At 31.3% G+C, this 23,315-nt stretch overlaps 2 protein-coding genes and 1 long non-coding RNA gene across 5 annotated transcripts; 1 reads left to right on the top strand and 2 right to left on the bottom strand.

Annotated features, from left to right (window-relative positions):
- Positions 1–976: 976 nt before the first annotated feature.
- LOC136989435 (uncharacterized) lies at positions 977–2,008 on the bottom strand. The gene is made up of 5 exons (XR_010882918.1): positions 1,977–2,008; positions 1,672–1,859; positions 1,436–1,503; positions 1,247–1,364; positions 977–1,163 (listed from the first exon to the last, which is right to left on the bottom strand). It is a non-coding gene; the product is annotated as an uncharacterized lncRNA (long non-coding RNA).
- Positions 2,009–5,097: 3,089 nt separating this feature from the next.
- LOC136989503 (single insulin-like growth factor-binding domain protein-2) lies at positions 5,098–6,964 on the bottom strand. Its single transcript, XM_067287688.1, has 4 exons — positions 6,914–6,964; positions 5,547–5,596; positions 5,357–5,474; positions 5,098–5,278 (listed from the first exon to the last, which is right to left on the bottom strand). Exons 2-4 carry the CDS (start codon positions 5,591–5,593, stop codon positions 5,153–5,155), a joined length of 291 nt encoding a protein of 96 aa, XP_067143789.1. The 5' UTR covers positions 5,594–5,596; positions 6,914–6,964; the 3' UTR covers positions 5,098–5,152.
- Positions 6,965–7,355: 391 nt separating this feature from the next.
- Positions 7,356–8,654, top strand: LOC136989502 (venom protein 302-like). Of its 3 annotated transcripts, XM_067287687.1 has the most exons (5): positions 7,356–7,372; positions 7,487–7,650; positions 8,125–8,178; positions 8,251–8,368; positions 8,455–8,654. In XM_067287687.1, exons 3-5 carry the CDS (start codon positions 8,129–8,131, stop codon positions 8,569–8,571), a joined length of 285 nt encoding a protein of 94 aa, XP_067143788.1. In that variant the 5' UTR covers positions 7,356–7,372; positions 7,487–7,650; positions 8,125–8,128; the 3' UTR covers positions 8,572–8,654. The 3 variants fall into 3 exon arrangements, with proteins under 3 accessions (XP_067143788.1, XP_067143786.1, XP_067143787.1); XM_067287685.1 differs by lacking the exons at positions 7,356–7,372; positions 7,487–7,650 and adding an exon at positions 7,681–7,696; XM_067287686.1 differs by lacking the exons at positions 7,356–7,372; positions 7,487–7,650 and adding an exon at positions 7,984–8,019.
- The last annotated feature ends 14,661 nt before the right edge of the window (positions 8,655–23,315 follow it).

The raw sequence follows: 23,315 nt of genomic DNA, 5'->3' as shown, positions 1-23,315 counted from the left end.
GTTAAAAAAATAAAATACATTCAAAAGTTAAAAATCAGAGCAAAAATTATTAGAGCTTATTTGAAAAAAATCCAGCAAGGAGTTGTTTAACTTTCCCGGCAAAAACATTTGAAATTGCGTGTGGCGCTATCTGTTATGATATTTTATTTTAAATTTTTTACATTATTAATTATTATAAAATGGCAAACAACTTAATTTTAAGAGTAAAGATGAGTTTTAGAAAAAATTGTAAATGCTAATAACGAGTGATATCTTTGTTAATTCCGACACCACTGGAGATATGACTTATGACTCTTTGTATTTCTGCACCGCTCAACCTATAGACACAAAAAATTAATACCATCAATTCTCCTAATACACAAATTTTCTTGCAAAATTTCAGAAATTTTTGACAAAAGACTTAGGAGTTATAAGGCTTGAAACAAAATCGTGCCTTCTCCCGCCGCACACAACAGTCAAACTGGCAGGCAATAGTCGTCAATTAACTGAAAATTTGTAAAAAAAAATAAAAGAAAAATATGAGATAAAATATAAAACATAATACTGCAGATTCCAACTGAGTATATACCATGGCATTAGATTTTGCCAAAAAACAACGGTTTAATTGAAATCGCCGAAGAATTGAATTTTCTTTAGAAGTTTTGCTGTAAAAAAGCACAATTTCATAAAGGGTGTGAGACAAATTGTAAAATATATTTTCAGAATATCAACAGGTAATATAGAATCCTGTATTCAAATATAAACAACGTGAAGAGTAGAATCATAAAGCATAAAAATATGTTTAATGTTGGTTTTTATATTCTTGTCGTGTTCACGGCGATCCATTCTTGGATACGAGATGAGAATAAACAGGATTAGGCACCTCTGTAGATATTAATAGATCTCGCCTCATTTTCTCATGAACATTACTTATGAACGTTAAATGGACGTCGCATTTTACTGATGATGAGATAAATGTAAGAGGAAAAATCACAAATTTTTTATATTTGCAAGTTAATTTTTAATTCATATTGGTGTTACAATAGCGATTTTACATCTTTTATTAATTATTTTCTTATACAGATTCCAGGACTGTGTGGATCTTCGCTCTCTTTTTTGCAATAAAGTGCCTTTCCACATTTCCCCAATTGATTCCAAAGTCCTCCGCAATTTTCATTTTCACTCTAAAAATAAAGGAGAAAGTAATCATACGTTCTTATTCGCAAATTATTACGATTTAATATTAATTTAATTAATAATTTATTACTTTTCCACAAGCGAGACAGCAATCGCAGATATCAGTCACAAGGCCAGAAGGACATTCATCATCACTTTTGTTATGGCACACGTACGTTCCGCATGGTCTACATCTAAGTGCATTCACACTTCATAAAGACAAAATTACAATTAAATTAAGCTATAATTATTATTAAAACGAGTAATTAACCATATTTACTATAAGAAAACAGTGGCACATAAGTAGATGTAGAAGAAAATCCTATGCATTTTCCTGAAAGGTGATAACTGCGAGAGAAATTTCAAAATGGATAAGATTTCATAAAATATTTTAAAAGAAATTCTTGATGAAAATATATAGTACATATATTTATATATAAATTAACACTACTACTGGCAAATTATCGATACAATCCTTATCTATAAAAATTCATGTATATAATATTAGTTACTTACTTGATCGAATATATACTACTAATTTATTGTTGAATTGATTTTAGTTGAAAACCTTCATATGCTTTATAGTTCGTTAAAAAGTATTTTAAAAAATAAAAGTATACGTAATTCTTTTTATATAAAACTGTTTTGTAACGTTTACCAAAAGTTGATTTCCCTTATTATCAGAAAGATTTCATATTGCTGTTCTAAGAATAATAAAATAAAATTATCCAGTTTGCTTTTATTATATTATTTTAATTAATATATTAATTAGTAAGTAAATAAATAAAAGAATTTCTGCCAAAGTGTAGTATGAGTCGTACAAATTGGGCATGTCCCCTCTTCCTCATTCAAGCAGGTTAGCCCAATTGAGTGCATCGCATGACATCAGTGCTGCGTTCATTACGAGAATGTTCAACTGTGATGTCATATGCTTTCTACAGTTGCACACATCTTTTTAATAGAATAGGATATTAAATCTTTTCGAGAATAAAAAATTTCAACACATTTCTTGTTACTAAACAATTACGAAACAGATTTATAGAGGAAAAGTTGCTCATGTTGTTGTTGTTATTTTTTTTAATAAACTATAAAATATCTGAAGCAGTTCTGCATAAAATATTTCAAGAATATAACTGCAATAAAGTAAGTATAACTATATATGAATTCCTTTCTAATCTAAAAATTTAATTAATAATTATGTATATAATTCATCAGAAACAATGTTAATTTATATCAGTGCCGGTAAAGGGTACATAAAAATTATTTTTGTAGAGAGCAAACGTAAATGGGCGTAAAAATTTAATTTTATAATTTATGTTTTAATGTGTTTAATTTAGGAACACTTTCAATGTGTGCGTGTATATAAAAATTGTTTTTGAGTTTTGAAATTAGTAAACTCCGGAAAGTTGCCATAAACAGAATTGTAACACAACTCTGCTTATTGCACATGGCATCAGGGGCGAATTTAGAGGGTAAGCAGGAGCAGCGGCATTCCTTTGTGACAGTTATATCCGAGTGAAGCCAAGTACCTCACAGAGTAAAAAGTTTTGTAAGGTACTCCCGACAAAGATTTCTGGATTCATTATTATATGGCAATAAAAATGGTATTAGTAGAAAAAAATATCAATTATGTGCTTTGCACTTTGATTACCTGCTAAATCTTTGAAACTACAAGTGAAACTTTCCATTTTTCTTGTAATATCTGAGGTGCATTACTTTAGCCGTGGGGTTCTTTAGTTGTAAGCATCACACACAATTTAAGGAATTTCACTCAAAGTTCATTAAATTTAGATCTATATTTATAAACCACAATTTATATACAGTTTATTCGAAGATAAATTTGTATTACAGAAGATGAACGTTGCCATTCAATTCCTCCTGTTCACAGCCAGCTTTATATGGTAAATATACACTGTTTCACTGTTTAAAAGTAAATAAATTCATTCTAATTCATCACTTTTTACTGTTTATAGTGTTAATGCAACTACGTGTCGACAATGTGAAACGTACGATTGCCATAACAAAACTGAAATAGAATGTCCCGTTGGTACGTGATTGACGCTTGCTTTTGTTGTGCCGTTTGTGAAAAGGTAATTTGTTTATAACAATATAATATTTAACAAAACCAGATATAGGCAGTACTATAGGGTCTAATATATAGAAATATCGTACAGGATGTAAGTAGAACAGAAGCCAAGTCTTTATTTTGTAATTTTAAGATTTTAATAGCTATAAATGAACGTAACCTGTAGCCATATTCAACAATATGTAATGTACAAGAAATTTTTGTAAGAAAAGATAGTTACAAAAATCACTACCAGACATCATCTGGAGCTGCCAATTTAGAGAAAACTGTATTTTATTACAGAGATTGTATATAAAATTTGCATATCTGATTGTAGTAGAATAAATAGTCTGCATGAGGTTAAACAAATGTCATTCTTAAAATTCATTTTATTTACATTTTATTATTTTTTCAACTCGGTTTGTTTACAGAAAATCAAGTAACATATACATTATGTTTATGTCAGCGTTCTTAAATTTTTCGCAGTCTATATGAAGGACGACAGAGTTTTTTAACATTAATTCTCTATTATCAAAGAGTTAATGGTTCTATAAAATAATTTACGTAAATATATTGTATACAAATTGGAAAGTATTATGCGTCAGATGATTGTGTTTGGTGTATTCTTCTATATAAAATACTTTTCTGTTGTACAATATAAATTCTGCAATTGTACTGAATTTTAACAATTTATTTGATTTTCGTGGATCCATCGTTTACTCTTTTATAAATTAAAACTTTTAATATAAGACTTGAATTATGTAAAGTTTGTTTCAAATCGACACTTGTTGTGTTCGTTCACCCTCTTTTAAGGTTAATAACTCCCGTACTTTTCGTCGAAAAGTCCTGAAATTTTGCCGAGAGGTTTGAATATTAGGAAAATCGATGTGATTAAATTTTGATGGTTAAAGGTCGACGGAGTGAGGAGATAAAGGGGATTCGTATCATACCTCCAGTAAGGCCGGACAAAAACTAATGATTTTACTCGTTATTTGGCTGCAATTTCAAGTTTGTTTCTGTGGAGAATCCAGGTTTCAGTCTCATGGTTTACATAAGTATTATGTTTGTGATACTCTGGTACTCGCCGAACGCATAATAAACATGACTTTTTTCATGGTTATACATAGGTTACTAGGTTTAGGCCGACTCCATAATGGAGACGGGTGAGTGATGAAGGAACAGGCTCGACATAACAGGGACATAACACTTACGAGATAAATCCGTCCCTAGCACTATTTTCGTCACTCCGCCATTTTCGTCTGCAGGTAGCACTTAATGATTCTACATACTTGAAGTTTAGACAGACTCAAAAATATTTTTTGAAATAATCTTTTAATCCTTTTTTACACCACCACAGAAGTAACAGTTAATATGATTTTTTAAAGAAAATACTTCTTAAAAACAAAGGTAAAAAACAGGTAAATGAAGTAGGAAAACTCGTATCTACCACTAGAAGGCCAGAAGCAGTTTAAAAATGGATAAGGAGAACATGGTGAAAGGAATTCGTGTTTTTAATGTAAAAAGTGTCAGATCCTACTGTGAAAGGCTGACATTTGATCATTTTTAACATTGTCAATTTTTTACCTGTTTTTTACCTTTGTTTTTAAGAAGTCCTTTCTTCGAAAAAACATGTTAACTGTTAGTTCTGTGGTGGTGTAAAATAGGATTAAAAGATAGACTCAAAAATATTCGTTATCGTACTCGATGACGTGATATAAATCCGTCCCTAGCACTATTTTTGTAACTCAGCCATTTTCATTCACAGGTAGAACTTAATAATTCTACTTTATAGGCCTACAGTATATGTATATGGCAACGAAACATGGAATCTTTACTGAATATACTAAAATCTTTACTATAGAAATTTCTACTGTATATATAGATAAACAAAATATTTAATTGTTTTCAAGTTAAAATTGATTATAAATCATATTAGTTTTGCGATGGAATACAGGTGCCAATAGTTGGTGTTGGTGCTCCACTTGGTGTATAACAATAAAGACCTCTTCCGCATCTACCTTCAATATAATTATATCCTCCACATGGTTCGTTCTTGTTCTAAAACAATGAAACAAATATAAATATTAACATATTTCGTTAACTTTATAATCAAATTTATAGTTATAAACAAATTACCTTTCCACAAACAGCACAACAAAAGCAGGCGTCATACACGACACCAACAGGACATTCTATTTCAGTTTTGTTATTACACTCGTACGTTCCACATTGTCGACACGTACTTGCATTAACACTATAAACAGTAAAAAGTGATGAATTAGAATGAATTTGTTTACTCTTAAACAATAAAACAATGCATATTTACCGTATAAAGCTGGCTGTGAACAGGAGGAATAGAATGGCAACGTTCATCTTCTGTAATACAAATTTATCTTCGAATAAACTGTATATAAATTGTGGTTTATAACTATAGAACTAAATTTCAAATTTACTTGGGATACCTCTTAAAGTATGCCAAGTAAATTTAATGAACTCTGAGTGAAGTTCCTTAAATTGTGCGTGATGCTTACAACTAAAGAACCCCACGGCTGGAGTAATGCACCTCAGATATTACAGGGAAAATTGAAATTTTTATTTGTACTTCTAGTGATTTTGCAGACAAAGTGTAATGTTTTAGTCAAAGTAAATATTTGATATTATTTTTTATTAATATTTTCCACTTTTTCATTTCACACAATAGCAAATCCAGGAATCTTTAGATGAAGTGAAGAAAGTGAACAATAAATGCCTTCCAAAATTTTTTACAACTAGAGATACCCGGTATTACTCGAGAAAATCTTTCAAAAGAGAGTGCAATAGCATCTGTGTACCTTCTAAATCCGTCCCCAGCACCATATGCTATCTTTCGTTACCCACAATTTTTCATTTCCTGGTTTTATAACAGAGGCAAAAATGACCCCCCAAGATATTTACGTTTCTGGACTTAGGACACCTTGAAATGTCGAGAAATGAGTAAAAATTCGGAGATAATTTCTGTATGTATAAATGTTTGTATGTATGGCACTATTTTATTTATTCTGTTTGAAGCTTAATAGCTCCTGCACTTTTTGTCGAAAAAATCTAAAATTTTGCAGAAAAGTTTGATTATTAGCGGAGTTGATGCTATTAAAGTATGGTAGTTAAAGGTCGAGGTGTGGGAGGTAATGGGGGTCGTGTGTGTCTCCACGTCGGACTTAATAACGATTTTACTCGTTATTAGCATTTACAATTTTTAATAAAACTCATCCCTATCTTCAAAATTAAGCTTATTGTCGTTTTATAATCGTTAAAATTATAAAATATTTTAAAATATAATATGATAACAGATGACGCCACCAAAATTGTAAATGTTGCCGGGAATGTTGAGCAACTCGTTGCTGTTTTCTTTTACAAGGTATTGCAACTTTCGGGAATTTTAAAATTTAAGGCTTTCGAACTTAAAAATATTTTTTAAAAGGCTTTGTTATGCAATACACGCACAAAACACGCACACGTTGAAAGTGTTTATAAATTAAACACATTATAACATAAATTATTTACAATAAATTATAGAGCCAGTCTGTGTTTGGGCTCCAGCAAAATCGTTCTGCTGCACTCTTTACAAGGCCTGATATATATTAACATCATGCCTGATGAATTATCAATACAATTTTTAAATGTTAGGATAATAAAGAAATTCGTTGTTATACTTACGTTGATTAGTTGTATTCTCGAAGTAATTTATGATGAATCGCTTCAGATATTTTATAGTTTATTAAAGGAAAAAAAGCCGAATGATAAAAACATCACTTATATAAATACGTTTCGTAATTATTTTCAGCAGGAAATGTGTTGAAATCCTTTAATCTTGGGAAGACCTGATATTCCTGTTTAAATAATTTAATTTTAATTCGAATATTTTAATTTATTTATATAAGAAAGTCAATATTTAGGTAACAAATGTAGTGTTCTAGTAAAGGATAACATATGATAACATCCCAGAATTGGTACCAATTAATTTGTTTTAAAAGAATGTTTATAACATTAACTCATTGTAGACGTCACATTACATCACAGTTGGGTATTCATCCGTAAAAGGTGCAACTGTGATGTCATGTGACGCACCTCATTGGGCAAACTTGCTTGGATGAGGGATGGAAATATAACCGATCCGTATACTACACATAATAATTTTTTACAGATAATTCTTTTTTTATTTACTTACTAATATATTGGACTGGATGATATATTAATCTGGATAATTTAGTTTTGTTATTTTCAAAACAGGAATATGAAATCTTTCTAAAGATCAGGGAATTTGACTGTTACGAAACAGTTATGAAACTGTTTTATATAAGAGGATGTACGTATAGTTTTATTTTTAGGATAATTTTAAAACAGTGTGACGTATCCGAAGATTTTTAACAGTAAATCCATATACATTCGATAAAGTAAGTATATAGTAATCATAAGCTTACATGATATGAATTCTTACAGGTAAGATCTGTATCAATAAATTACCACTAGTGGTGTTAATGTATATATATAAATGTATGTACTATTAATGATTATAATGTTCTCTCTCTAGATATATATAAATATATATTATGTATGAACGTACGTATACAATTGCGTTGGTGTGCGTGTGTATATACTCGTCTGTATGTATAAAATAGATATATATTTTTATATACGGGAATACGTACTTAAAATATATCATTGTAAAGATACTTTTGAGCCGTTCTGTGTGTGTATGTATAAAATATATGTTTATATACCACTGACACAAAATAAACTTAATCAAGATTTTGTTACATGCAGTAAATAATATTTCATCAATTATTTGTTTTAAAATATTTTAAAATTTATATAAAATGTTAAAAATTATGAAATCTTATCCACTTTTTTAAATTTCTTACTTTCAGGAAAATGCACAGGATTTTCTTCTACGTCTACATATGTGCCACCGTTTTCGTATGGTAAGTCCAGATTAATTACTTGACTGAATTATAATTATGGCCTTATTTCATTGTAATTTTATGTTTATCAAGCGTGAATGCACTGAGATGTAAAGAATGCGGAACGTACGTGTGCCATAACAAAAGTGAAGATGAATGTCCTTCTGGCCTTGTGACTGATATGTGCGATTGCTGTCTCGTTTGTGGAAAAGTAATTAACTTTTTAAACCAAATTAATAATTAAAATATAATTATGTGCGATTAAGAAATTATGATTATGTTCTCCTTCATTTCTAGAGTGAAAATGAAACTTGTGGAGGAACTTGGGATGAATTAGGGAAATGTGGAGAGAGACTTTACTGCAAAACAGAGAGCGAAGATCCATACAGTACTGGAGTCTGTATAAGAAACTAATTGTTAAAACATGTAAAATAATTGTTTTAACACCAATATGAATTAATATTTACTTGCAAAATATAAAAAATTTGTGATGTGTTTTCTTTTTGCATTCATTTTATCGCCATGAAAATATGACATCAATGTGATCTCTTATTCAAGAATTTAACAGGGACACTATCAGAACATTCACACTAATATTTCATAATACAATGTATACAGAAAGGTATTTTTGTTCTTAAATTATACACATTCTGTTAATGAAGTGACTATTTTTTGGGAACTGTAAAAATTAAAATTTGTATAAGAAACTTATTAATAGCGTTAATACATCATACAGAAAGGCCAGATGTAGACAATTGAACACACAATATAAAAAGAGCCTAAAAATTTAGTCTTTTGTCTAATAATAGTGATGCGGAAATGATATAAATTAAAATTTATTTATGTAAATCAAAAATTTACATTGTTTTTGAAGAGGAATGAGCTTCTATTTGTGTGTAGAATCTTATTATTAGCATATTATAGTCCTTATATAATCCTTATTCTACGTAAGATTATATCTTTATAATTATTCGCTTTTTAGTGACTATAAATGAACACAGTAGCAATAGTTATCAATATCTGTAAGGAAGAATAGTTTAGAAAATTTTTGTCAGGGATAATCTGGTGCTGCGAATTGTAGAGGAAACTATATTTCAATGCAAAGATTGTATATAAAATTTACATATCTGATAAATGTATGAGGCTATGAAGTTTTCAAATCTGTTATTACTAAAATGAATTTTATTTACATTTTATTATTCATTGAACTCGGATTGTTTATAGAGAATCAGACGACATATATGTTTACAGCATTCCTTATATAAAGATTTGTAATCTCCCTGTAGGATAAAAGATAGTGTTTTGCAATATTACTTGTCTGTTATCAATTAGTCTGTGGTTATATAAAATAATTTATACATATTTTGTATACAAATTAAAAGATATTAGGCGTATAAATGTATTTTATACATTTTTGATATAAAATACGCAAAATAATATCAGTACTTTATATGATTAGATATTTTTGGAAGGAACTACGCTGCCTAGAAACAAAAAAAGACATATTTATAAATTATTTGGGCATATCCCAACTAAAAAATTTTTATCCCTGAATTTCGTCTGAGCTGAAAATTTTAAGAAACCAGAGTAAGCATTGGAAACTCACTAGAAATCCTTAGTATTTATACATAAACAGAACTATTTAGAGGAAATTTTATCTCGAATAATACATTTTTTAAATAATAACAAAAATGCACATTTTACTCTTGTAAAATCCAGTACATCTGTCCTCAATCCTCAGGAATTTTTTATTCATTTAATTACAGGTCAGTAGAGACCTCGACTTTATTCTGAAGTGTTTACCTTTGCCGGTGTCTATGATCAATGGATAAACTCTACTTTAATATCAAATTGAAAAGAGCTATTGTTTATAAAATTCATCATTTTTTAATAAATTTTCTAAGTTTCTAATATCCTTGTATGATTTCTTTATTTTTGAAACTCTCTGTCTTGTTTCTTTTAGACCATAGATTAAATTGAAAGTTCTTATTTATTGTAATTTTGTAATTTTATAACCTAATTGTAATCTTTTTATAACCTAATTATTATGTTTTCTTGAATTTTCAATTTCAATATTTACATTTTTTACAAATATTTTATTGCATTTCATTTGTTTTTAACGAGATTTTGATTTGTTTATATTACTACACAGGTGGACATCCCCGAGTCGTGTATTACTTTAATTATGTAAAAAATTAAAAATAAATCAGGGAAATGTGACTTTCTTTTAGGAACGTGAAGAAGTTCCTAAAAGAAAAAGAAGACTCTTCTTCACGTTACTAAAAGAAAAACAAGAATCTTCTTCACGTTCCTAAAAGAAAAAGAAGACTCTTCTTCATGTTCCTAAAAGAAAAAGAAGACTCTTCTTCACGTTTCTAAAAGAAAAAGAAAACTTTTCTTCACGTTCCTAAAAGAAAGTTCGAAGACAAGAACATTTCGAAAGTTTATAATCTTCTGTTATCAATACACTTGAATGTAAGGAATGTCAAAGAAAGTAATGTAATGAAGAATGTCTCGCGGATCTTCACACTGGCTAATGTAATTTCTGCATCGTTTGAGGAAAGGTGATATTATTTTTAATTGTGTAAACTTCTTTAAAATTTATTAAAGGACGTTAAAATACGTTTTCTTCTCTGTCTTGAAGAGTTAAAGTGAAAAATGTTTAGGAATTGTTGGTGTGTTAGAAAAAATACGAGAACGGGGTTTCATTGTAAGACAGAAAATGATGTTTCACATGTTAATAGTGATTGAATTTGTTAGAAAATATAATAATTTAAGTGTATAATTGTCGGTGTATTGTGTAAACGTCAATATATCTTAATTATATTTTAACATAATGTATCTATTTACGTCTACTTGTTCTTATCTATGATAAAATCTTAGAATGTTTTTAAAGAACTAATTGGTCCCTCGATGTACAACATTCTTCTAAACAACAATTCAGGCGAAAATAGTTTCTTTTACTTTTGCTGATTGCTCAAGCATTCATCGTCACGTGATCGAATTCGGGTTCCAAACATACGATAAGAAAATAAAATAAAACAAACAAACATATGGGTGGGAAGAATATTGAAATTAAATTTTATTTCTTATGTATACACTACTTATAATTGTAAGCTTTCTACGTATGTATAGGTATAAAAAGTACCTATGTTTAACAAATAACAAAAGCTCAAATTTATGCGAATTAAAACTTTTTATAACAATTTTTCTAAACAGCATATGGAAAGCATTCTATAAAATGACGTACAATTCGGTGACCGACGACCGAACTGTACATCATCGACTTATGTCTTGATGTAAAAATTCAATTAATAATTAAACAAAAAACATCTGAGACGTTCTTGTTTGAATAATAATATTTATTATTATTTTCTGTTTTAAAGAATGAGTACTAATGTTGAGACAGCATATCAGTAGGATTTATCTCGTATGACAAGGCTGTTTTGTTCTGTGGGCTGTGCCTTGACTAAGAACAATTACAGCCTGAAATTTGGTAGGATAAGACAGTTTCAAGTGAACAATTCAGATATAATAGCAGAAGCTTCTAATAAAATGTACCTATTCACAAATCTTTACTAAAGTTTGAATAAAATTCATCTTCATAAAATAGAAGCCACATTTCAATTGCCTGTAACACGGAAAGAAAACACTTTTTACAGCCAAACTGTGGGTTTTAAAACTGTGTATGAATATAATTATTTGTATAAAATTTCAAGCTTATAGCTGTAACAGTTTTAGAAATATGCCCACTTGTTCTTAGCAAAATTAAAGCCATATATTTCGATAGGAGTATATGGTTTTAATTTTCTGCCCGACTCTGCTAAGAACAAAAACGTGGCATTAAACATAATGATGTCTTGATTGTGCAAAACAAAAGCAACACTTTGATAACTAATAACTTTAGCACTATACAAGACTAGAATGATACGTAGCCTGTTGGCTCAACAGATGATAATTATCATGTAATTAAATTAAAATATCTTGAGTGTGCATACTAGCTGAGTTATGCTCACCCGAATATTAAGCAAAAAATATGCAAGGATTTTGGTTATTTTCCAAAAAAACAGTTTCAGTTATGTTTTAATACGTTGTAATGTCCACTTAGTGCCCACAGAGAGGAAATAATTGAACCGAATCCTCCTGATATTCGAACCCTGATTCCCCTTTGCAACTTCGACCATCTTTTATAGAAAGTTTTATTTTAATATAAATAAATTTAAGTAAAATTGTGTATTTTAATAATAATTTTATTCTAGTTTATGTTTGCGTACATTATTTATGTTATTATTTTTCGTTCCTGTTGTAACTGTACTCCATAGTGTTGCGTTATTATTAACGTTAATGACGTTCATTTTCGTGTTTAATATTCAAAGAATAAAAATTTATTACAGATCCATAAATGAATAAATCATTTTTTCTTCCCACAAATTCCGAACGAATAACAATTATCTAAATAGCCTGGATTGGTTTATTCGAATAGGGAAATGCGACACATTGGCGATCTTCAAAGGGGAGATGCCTCCAGCGAGGACTTTTATGGGAAACTGACCATTATTGAGGTGTTACAAATGTGTAGAAAACCCAGAAAACTATCCGCGTGGCTTGGCGCGAATCCACGACTCAGGTTGTCCGGTCAGGAACCTACAGGAGATCTTTACAATGATCTTTTTTTTTATTATATCGACCTCGTCCCTCAACTCCCTATACCCTGTTGTGGTTCTGGATGAACCCAAAACTGTTTTAATTAATTAATATTCACAGGACGGAAAGAGTAAAAGAAAACAGTGTGGTGTACATGTTAAATGGTTGTCAACATTTTCTCGCTTTATAAGAAAATTCTAAAAACCTTGCCCATCTTGAATTAGACCAGGCCTGAAGTAGAGTGATAGTACAGCAAGAAGTTGGACCTAGCATTTCTTAGTCAAATTATTTCTGAAAATTTTTAAGATTCGAATCCGAATCCCTGAAAGAGCGAGTTGACAAGTGTCTGCTCGCTCTTTTGTACTTTCGAACTGTAATTAGTTAGTTAAAATGCAGCATGTATTTAATTTGTAATAAAAGAAAATCACATTATGGAATTATCAAGTTTAGATAACTTTTCAAAATTTTATAGCTATTATTTTTAATATTTTTTTATTTTATAAATTCCATTTTATACCCGAATCATTTCTGAATATGATTTTTCCCACCCGAAATATAAATATTAAATTTATGCTGTTCAAATCACTAATAATTAATTATTTTATAATAATTTTCGTTTTTAAAATTCACTTTATATGATTAATTTTTGTGTGTTTTGGACAGTTTTGGGCAACATTTTGTAGGAAGAAATTCACGTTTAATGAAAACATGTGGCAACACTGTCTATTAGTCTCGTTTCAATCAAAATGGCGGCGGAAGAGAAGAAGAACACTAAGCAAGATAAAGAGAAGAAATTAAACCAAGAACAAATTATAAATGGATTCAACCAATTGAGACAAGAACAGAGAGCGTTAGTGGCTAAACTCGCCGAATTAGAACTTGAATTAAGTGAGCATAAGTAAGTGATTTTAATATTAATTTATTTTAAACATTAAACTCGAGTAAATTGAGTGCTAAAATGTCAAAATATATTCCATGTTTAATAATAATAATCAGTTAATTTCTTAAGGATAAATTGTAATTAACAATAATTTCAATTGTGTAGTAGATGTAATTAATTCATTATGTAATCCATTAAATTAATCTGTTTCATTATAAGAACACGTGTTTTCTTAAATGCATAATACGTTACTTATTTTGAATAATTCTTTTTCTAATTTTAGAGGTTTCATCAAAGCTTTCGTAGAAATTACTTATAGAAACCTTCTTTACGTGTACCCATGAATAAATTATCTAAAAGTAATTTCTACGCTTTATTATACTTATTGGTTGTATTCAGCAGACTCGACAGTTCTAGAGTGGTGAGTACTTTTCTATTGAACACACATACTACAGAAGTGCTAGTTTGGAATGTATATTTTCTCCCGCTAGATGGAGCCACACAACGGACCATAACAACACACACTGATTAAGTTATCCTAGCTACATGCTGTCATATGTTCGTAAAATAAAACAGTAATTCAAACAGGATATAGCAAATTATTGATTTTTTTTAATTAAGATTTTGCCCGGATTTCTGCAGAACAATCTAAAACAATAGACATGTTATCAATAATTATCTAGACGGTTAAATGCGATAATAATTAATGGGCTAGATGTACTGTACCTATTCTGGTCATATTAAAACAATTTTCAACTTTAAAAAATATTTTTATATCCTTACAATTTTTTAAAGCAATGAAACAGTAAAAATAATGCAAAAAACATGTTCTCTTTTACTTTATTACAATAATTTTTATTAATTTTAACATTTTATAAACAAAATTTAAATTTTTTAAAATATACAAAAATCACGAGTTTTCACCAGGCCTGTACCAGTTGTGGCCACCCCATGTTTATAGAGGTGCCACTTTTATTATTTTTCTTGATAAAGCTTTATTATTTGACGTTTTGGGTCTATGATTCTCCCGAATATAAGTGTCGTTCACAGTTCTTATGTAGTTGGAAATGTAGGGTCTGATGAATTTTCTTAGAATTACATTACACAGTATATTTTGGTGTCCATCTTTACCACACATAAACAATGGATTTTTCTCCATCCAAGGAAGAATAATCTTACATAAATTATGCATCACAGCTGGTTGCTGAATTAAAAATGGTAAGCCTGCATGAATAGCCTTCTCCAGTTGCTGCAAAAACCCAATAAACTCTACTTTTGGATATAAGAGCCCGCCTAGATCATTTAAATTTATTATGCCCATGATAGGTGCAGGGGATTTCACTGATGCAAGTATGTCCAAACAGTCGGAACATTCAATTTTCTCTTCGGTGATACGTACTAAGTATCCAGCAATGTATGCCATTGTAGCAGATTGAATGTTTGGCTTTATAATATTGGAAGGTCTAATCTCTAGCTGTTTCAGTTGTGGCTCAATATGCTTAGTAACTTCCTTGATAGTATAGTTCTTATCCATGCATGCCTTTAAAAATAATAAATTATTATTATAATGATTACTTTATTAGGTATATTAAATTAAATTAAATTAGGTCTATTAAAGTAATTTATTAATCAAAATATAATACCTGATTTACAATAATGGACATGTCTTCATTAGGAGACATCCATTCCTCACAATCTAAGCTTTCTGCATTGCTTTCAAGGGATGCACTAATTAGTCCTGTTTTAAGAATTGTATGCAGTCCTTGCATTATGCTGCAGGCGTTTGTCTGGTCATTGAATCCAGACATGGACCGCAGTCCACTAAAAAGGTTCTCTATATCATCTGAATTGAATTTTCTGGTTAATATAAAATCAAAACCATTCTCCAACAAATACCTGATACACAGAACAGTGGATCTGGTTGTGAGACAAGCAGCTTCATAAGTTTGCTTACTGATAAATTGAACATTGGGACTGTCACAGCTATCTTTCCAGGACTGTAAATATCCCAAAAACTCACCATCCAACCAATTGAGCCTTTCATCATTAGCAGAAACAAACTGCATCACTGTTGCATTTCTGGAATGAATGTGGTGTTGAGTATTGCTGATATTGTGAATAGCAAACCATTTTTGCATCATTTCCAAATACTCAATTGTGCCCTCGGCCTCAACAAAGTTCAAGTTCCCAAACCTGTGTCCGTGCTTCTGTAAAAACTTCAGTGCAGCAATTACATTTTGGCTGCATATGTCCACTGCACGCTTAACCTTCATCTTATCAAAATTTGTTGGATAGACATGTTTAAAAGTTAAGCATCTTACTGGTTTAATAACATGATCTCTCTGTAGGTGAAACAAGTTTCGGAGAAATACACCACTAATATGTTTTCCATGATTCACCATTACCCTACTTGGAGAAAGAAGCAATGACCAGAAATTTTTTAATATATGACATGGATCATATGATAGGAATATTGAACGATTATTATCCATTGGATGTGGAATCTTTGGAATTGGAGGGTTAACAGCACTAAGTAATTCAAATAACTTAACATTTTTACTATGGCCATCAGCAACTATCCTGAGTACTTTTAGACCTGCTGTCTCCACTGAATGAATCACATCTAAAGTTAAAGTATAAAGTTCCTGACCTTTTAAATCATTGATAAAAAAATATGCAACAGGAATTCGAAAATTTTTTGATAATCCTGAAAACACAAAACACAGGAGACTATTTGCTGTGACATGTTCAAGTCCAAGTTGTTTTTCCAGGCCATTCATTTTTACTGTTCCCACTACTTCGTCTGCTTGCTTGTTATACTGTTGATTAGGTTTAATGGTCATTTCATCCAAAATAAGTGAACCTAATTTTTCCACTTGTGACAACTTTTTTGCCTCCTGAGTTAATCGTTGCTTAATTAGGGAACCCACACTAACCCCAGAAACAGAGCCTATATATCTTTTCAATGTTGATTTTGATGGTAATGATAAAAGTGGAGTTTTCCTAGCAAATGTATATGCCCTAGAAGACTTTTTGCTCCATAAGACACAGTATTTTACTGTGTTGTCACTCCAACGAGGCTTTTGTTTATTGTAAACAACCAGCTGTTCAAGTATGAAATCTGCTTTGCAGTTACCTAAAAGTACAATATAATTTTATTAGTCACTAACACAAATCTGCCAAAAAAGTTAAACAATCAATAGCAGATTACATAAAACCAATTTTGTGTTATAATGTACTATATTGATATAATAGGATATTAGGAATATTAATATGTTATCACATGAATTATTGTAACATACCTTGGGCACTGTCATTCTCTAAGCTTTCTATATGATATTTTTCAAGCTTTCCAGCTAACAATTTATTTTCTGCTTTCAATCTACGTTGTTCTTCATACAGGCGCTTGATAGTGTAATCTTGTCTCCTGCATTTCTGCTCCAAAGTTTTCAGTCTTCTCTTGTCAGAATTCAGTTTTAACATTGTATAACTTGTCCCTACAGAAACTTCTATACCAGATGCAGAACTAGATGGCCTTATGTCACAGTCTGAAAGTTCACATCTGGCTGTGGAACTAGAGAACCTGCTTTCATAGTCTAAAAAAACAGCTCCGTCCACAGGACTCATTAATGGAACTTGATCATGTACTTGTTGCTCAGATTGAACATGCTTTCGTTTGGTACCAGTACAAACTCCTTTCTTGGGACTAACCTTTTTTACTTCTCTTCTGGCTTCTTTACAAACAATCTGCTTATAGGATGGGTATTCGGGAAAAACGCTTGGGACGGCATTTCGAATCAATATTCTCTTTTTCAATCCTGGTTTATAATCTGATTCTAGAAAGTGCTTACTGCAGACAACTGACCAGTCACTTGGCTTCCAAAGTTTGGAACTGTTTTCATCTGTAAATTTTAAAAAGAGTTAGCTTATACAGTAAATCTATTAGTTATACCATCTATAAATAATTTGTATGCATAAATAGATAAATTGTACAAAAATTTAAAATGCAATTGCAATATAGCCTAATCTCATTGAAGTTAGGGGTTGTGCAAAAACCGTACTTGTCCTCATTAAGGGGGAGTATATGTATTTAATTTTATTTGTATTTTAAAAAGCTGAAATTAAATGCTTTTCAAATACACCCATGTAGTTTTCAGCAATGTCTTTCTACCGTTTTTGAAATATCCGAGAAATTTGATAAAAGGAAGTAATATATAAATTTTCGAGGGTTGAAATTTTCCATGTGCTTTTTTAGGGAGGTTTTATAAAAGCCACAAAAGATCATAATGGGAAGGGGAAGTAAGATTTGGGAAATATGGGGACACGTGGTTTTTGCACGAACCCTTACAGCATATAATAAAATAATTGCAAAAGTGTAGCATCAATGGCAAGTAGCATAGATGTTATAAAATTATTCGTTTTTCCTACATTATTTAATTATGGAGTATTAAATAAATCTTACCTTTTCTACTGACAGCTTTTATCCATTTTAAACGTAAACTCTCTTCCGCTGGATATTCGTGAAAACTTGTTCCATCTTTTTTTGATTTATTTGATGTACAAAACGGCACAGAGCAATGAACCATTTTAAATCAAACTTTATAAAAATTTACCAATATCTTGATGTAAAATATTTTCAAAATTTTAATTTTTTAAATATATTATAACCACGTCTTTACAACAGAATTAGCATTGATCACTTGATCGAATAGTCCGGTCATCAGCGCTCCTAGTGAGGACTATGTGCAAACCTGCTCTTACGTGTACCCACTGAACAAATTATCTAGAAGCTAATTTCTACGCTTTATTATACTTATTGGTTGTATTCAGCAGACTCGACAGTTCTAGAGTGGTGAGTACTTTTCTATTGAACACACATACTACAGAAGTGCTAGTTTGGAATGTATAGTGTGTGTTAATGTCATGTTAGGTAGTGGAATTCATTCACACTACCTTTGGGTGATAGGGAAGCTGTGTTTCTGTAAGAAGCCAACTTACATGCGCAATCAATTAATTGCGCGTCAGGGCCAATTCGTATTCGTTTGTTCGATAAGCCAGTAAACACCGTATACTTCTTTAAATGTATTTTTAATAGATTATCTGACGTACTTAATAAATAACCAGAGTGGGGGGTGCTATAGTCGCTGAGGCTGTTGGCGTGTTTCGAAGTGAAGTTGTACCTGTTGCGGCTAAGTTTTCGTAATTGCTTTTAATTATGGATAAATTTGTTAAATCTAAAGAGTATGTGGATCGGGATAGTGCCAAAGAAAGGGAAGCAGCTTTTGAGAAGAGCGCAAGGATATTAAGAACACCACCAGGTAAACGTTTGCGGTCCTGTTCCACTGGAAGTGCTGTTAAAGCGAGAGACACCAGAAAGAATTTGGATCAAGAATTATTCTTGGAGGAGATAAGAGGTATGTTGAGTGAAATGAAGGATGCTATAGAATTAAAAATAGAGACGGAATTACGTTTAGTAAAAGATAATTTTGTGCAAATGAACGATAAGATTAATATACTGACGGAGAGAATCAATAAATTAGAATCCGTGCACGACTGCGGAAATGACTGTAACAATATGCAAATTAACACTACTCTAACCAAAAGAGTTAACATACTAGAAAGCAATCTAAGGAAAAGAAATTTTGTATTGTTTAATGTGAAGTTGAATGAGGGAGAAAATCTTTTTGATACAGTATCGAAGTTGGTTCGGGATGTTGTTGGTTTATCAAATGTCCTTTGTGACTGTGTCAGACTTACAAAAAATACCAGAAATAATACGATGGTTTTGGTTACCTGCATTTCCATGCAAGCGAAAAGAGATATATTGAGCAGCTGGAAGAGTAATTGTACCAAATTGGATGTTTCTGACTGGAGGAAGGCAGTGCGCATAAGGGAGGACCTTTCCGCTGAATGTAGAGAGAAGAGAAAACAACAGATGGATAATTTAAGACAAGCCAGAAAGGAGGGGAAAATTGCATATTTCAAAGGCGATAAATTGGTGATAGGTGGAAACATTCGCAGGGTTGACAGGGATAAAGATGAGGATAGCTGTGTTAGTGATTCTTTTTTAGGAGTAAGCATGATGCATTAAAAGTTCTCAGTTGGAACATGAACGGATGGAAGAAGGAATATGAAATGGAGTATTGGAGCATTGTGAGAAAGTTTCATATCATCTGTTGGATGGAAACCTGGTTGGGTGAATTAGATTCAAGAAAGCCACCGACAGATGTAAGTAATACATACGAATTTTATAAGATTAACGCTACTAGTATATTTGATAAAGGGCGAAAAAGAGGTGGGATGGTGTTGATGATTGATAAAGAATTGAAAGAGGTGGTGGTTCGTCCCGTTGAAGATTGGTTGTTTGAAGTACACTGGGAAAATATTAAGTTAATTTTTGTTTATATTAGAGTGGAAGTTTATGTTAAATGTTATAAGTTACTTGAGTCATTGTTTGATTCTTTTCAAAATGAAGAAATATATTTATTGGGCGATTTTAATGGCAGAATTGGAACTTTGAATGAAATGGAGTGGGGAGGTAGTGTTTTTCCATCATTGGATTATAGCGTGTATCGGAACTCGCAAGATAAATGCATCAATAAGATAGGTTTGAAGTTACTGGAATTGTGTCAAGCAAAAGGGTTGATGATTGTGAATGGCCGAGTTAAAGAGGATGTACAGGGAAAATATACTTTTTTCTCACACTTGGGTAAAAGTGTAATTGACTATCTGTGTATAAATGGTTTGGCAGCTGAGAAATTACTGTACTTTAGTATAGATGACTGTATTGAGTCTGATCATATGATGCTGCATCTTGAAGTTTCTGTCAAAGGGTTGGAAAAAAAGGGCTACTCTAGACAATCGGTCCAGTTTAATACACGATGGAAGAAAGAATGGCAGGAGGCGTTTGTAAGCGAAATTCAAGGTATCTGTTGGGACAGGCAATTTGATGATAGTATGAGCAAATTAAATAATCTTACTGATATGGTGTCTGGTATAATGGATAAATTTAGATATAGACAAAAAGGAGTTAGACACTTCTCTAGGAGTAATTCGGAGTGGTTTGATGATGAGTGCGTAGAACAAAAGGCTGATGTGAAAAATAGGCTCAGGAGATGGAGGAGACTTGGAGAGGATTGGAGATTGGAAGAATATTTATTATCGAAACAAAATTTCAGAGCGCTATGTAAAAGTAAGAAACAGGAATATTTGACCAGTTTTAATCAACTGCTTTCAAAGTGTAAGTCAAGTCAAATGTTTTGGGATTGCATTCGTAAATTACAAGGTAGAAGTAAATTTCGTATACCGGAGGAGATTAAAACTGAATTGCTTGTGCATTTTAAAAGCTTACTGTTTAGTGATAACCTAGATAAAGAAATTGTTTGTTTGGAGATGATAACGGTAGGTTATCTTGACAGGCATATTTCTCTCGAAGAATTAGACATTGCTTTGAGAGAGGCAAGGTCAGGTAAAGCAGCTGGCCCGGATGGTATTCCGATGGAATGTTGGAAACTGGTAGATGAGCGATTGCGACAGAAGCTGTTGGATATTTTTAATGAAGTTCTGGCAACCGGAATTTACCCTGATGGTTGGAAATTGGCGAGAATATTTCCCATTTTTAAATCAGGAGATATAAACAATACAAGCAACTACAGAGGAATCTCATTGTTAAATACTGTTAGCAAAATTTTTTCAACGATCCTATGTAAAAGACTGATATTTTGGGTAGAGAGTGAGCATATTATATCAGAGATGCAAGCGGGTTTTCGTCAAGGGTATTCCACAGTGGACCATATTTTTGTTTTGTGGAATTTATTAAAAGAAAGGCTAATCAAAAAACGCCGAAAAGTATATACGTGTTTTGTGGATTTCCGGGCTGCATTTGACTCAGTGAATCATCTGAAATTATGGAGGAGGCTTGCTGATTTGAGGTTAAGTCATAAAATATTAAATTTATTGCGATCGATGTACACGAATATGTCAGCATTTTTGATGGTTAATGGTACTACTACTGAACCCTTCCACTGTAACAAAGGAGTTCGGCAGGGATGTCCGCTAAGTCCATTACTGTTTTCTTTATATATCGATGGTTTAAATAGACTGAATGAGATACCAAGATTTAATGGCCTATGGTTGGGCAATAATACTTATATCAAGGTTCTGTTGTATGCAGATGATGTGGTGATTATGGCTGATAGCCCGTTTGAATTACAGCTGGCAATTGATGGTCTTATGAGTTTCTCAACTGAGATGGACTTACAGATTAATAATAAAAAAACTAAAATAATGGTTTTCCAAAATGGTAGTAAAAGATCAAGTAAGCTTAAATGGTTTTTGGATAAACAAGAGATTGAAATAGTGGAAAAATATAAGTACCTGGGCCTTTGGTTCAAATATAATCTTAACATGAAAGACCACTTTGAGATTACTGCGGGAAAAGCAAAAGGTGCTTTGGTGAAATTATCTAAAACCGTTAATATCCCAGGGTTAGCCTCGTATGCTCCACATTTTAGGTTGTTTGATTCAACAGTTAAATCTGTTATGTCGTATGGTGCTCAGGTCTGGGGATTGGCTAATGTCAATAATTTTGAGTTAATTCATAGAGAATTTTTGAAGAAAATGCTGGGCCTCAGATTTCACGCATCGAATGTGGCTGTTTTGTGGGAAACTGGACGAGTACCACTGAAAATCTTTTTTATTAAAGCAGTTCTAAAATATTATGTAAGAATATTGGAATTACCTAGGGATAGGCTACCTAGAATCAGCATCGAAAGAATGTGGATGAAAGCGGAGAGTAATTCATGGTGGCTGGATTTTAAAAATTGGCTGGAACGGCTGGGATTCGGTGATATGGTTATTGAGAAACAAATTGATAGATGGAAAGAACGGATACCGTCCATAGTATTGAGATGTATAGAACTAGAATTACAGGAAATGAAGAATGTGCTGAATAGTTCTGGGTTGCTACGATATTATCGTCTGGTTAAACCTGATTTTGGCATGGCAGGATATTTAAGAGACGTTGGAATCTCTATTGCGATGAAAAAACAGATTGCGAAACTGCGGTTAAACTGTTTTATGTCAAGAAGTGCCTCTTTGGTGTGCATAATTTGCAACCAGATTTGTAGTTATAGTGAATGGTGCTTCCATATGTTTAGTAATTGTGGAAATGATATGTACGGGGAATACTTAAGAATGTTGCGTGGTGGTTCTAACTCCAATTTCGTGGATTTGTTAAAATTTAACAAGATGTTAAAGAAATTAGATGGTTTGAGTTAAGAGAATTTATTGTTTTGTTCTTCTCCCCTTTGATATTGTATCGAACTATATGTCAAATAAACTATTATTATTATTATTATTATATAAATAACAGAGTAATTATATTGAACTTTCTTATTAGATTCAATAAATTCCCTATGCCCTCTAAATGCCAATTCTTGCTTTGAGAAAAAACATATAACATGGTTTTTTCTCCATCCCCTTACAGATGGGACATACTAATTATTAATTTAGATATATCTATTAATCGTAATTATCTTGTTATAATTCTCAATATTTATTTTATATTGTCTACCAATGTTAAATTCTATTCTATTTTGATTTCCAAATTGCTTTCAATTTTACGAAAAGAATC

This window comes from Centruroides vittatus, unplaced genomic scaffold, assembly GCF_030686945.1.
Source record: "Centruroides vittatus isolate TY-2023 unplaced genomic scaffold, ASM3068694v2 scaffold_576, whole genome shotgun sequence".
Classification (NCBI taxonomy): Eukaryota; Metazoa; Arthropoda; class Arachnida; order Scorpiones; family Buthidae; genus Centruroides; species Centruroides vittatus.
Note: the sequence above shows the minus strand (reverse complement) of the source record. Positions and strands in the feature narration are given on the sequence as shown.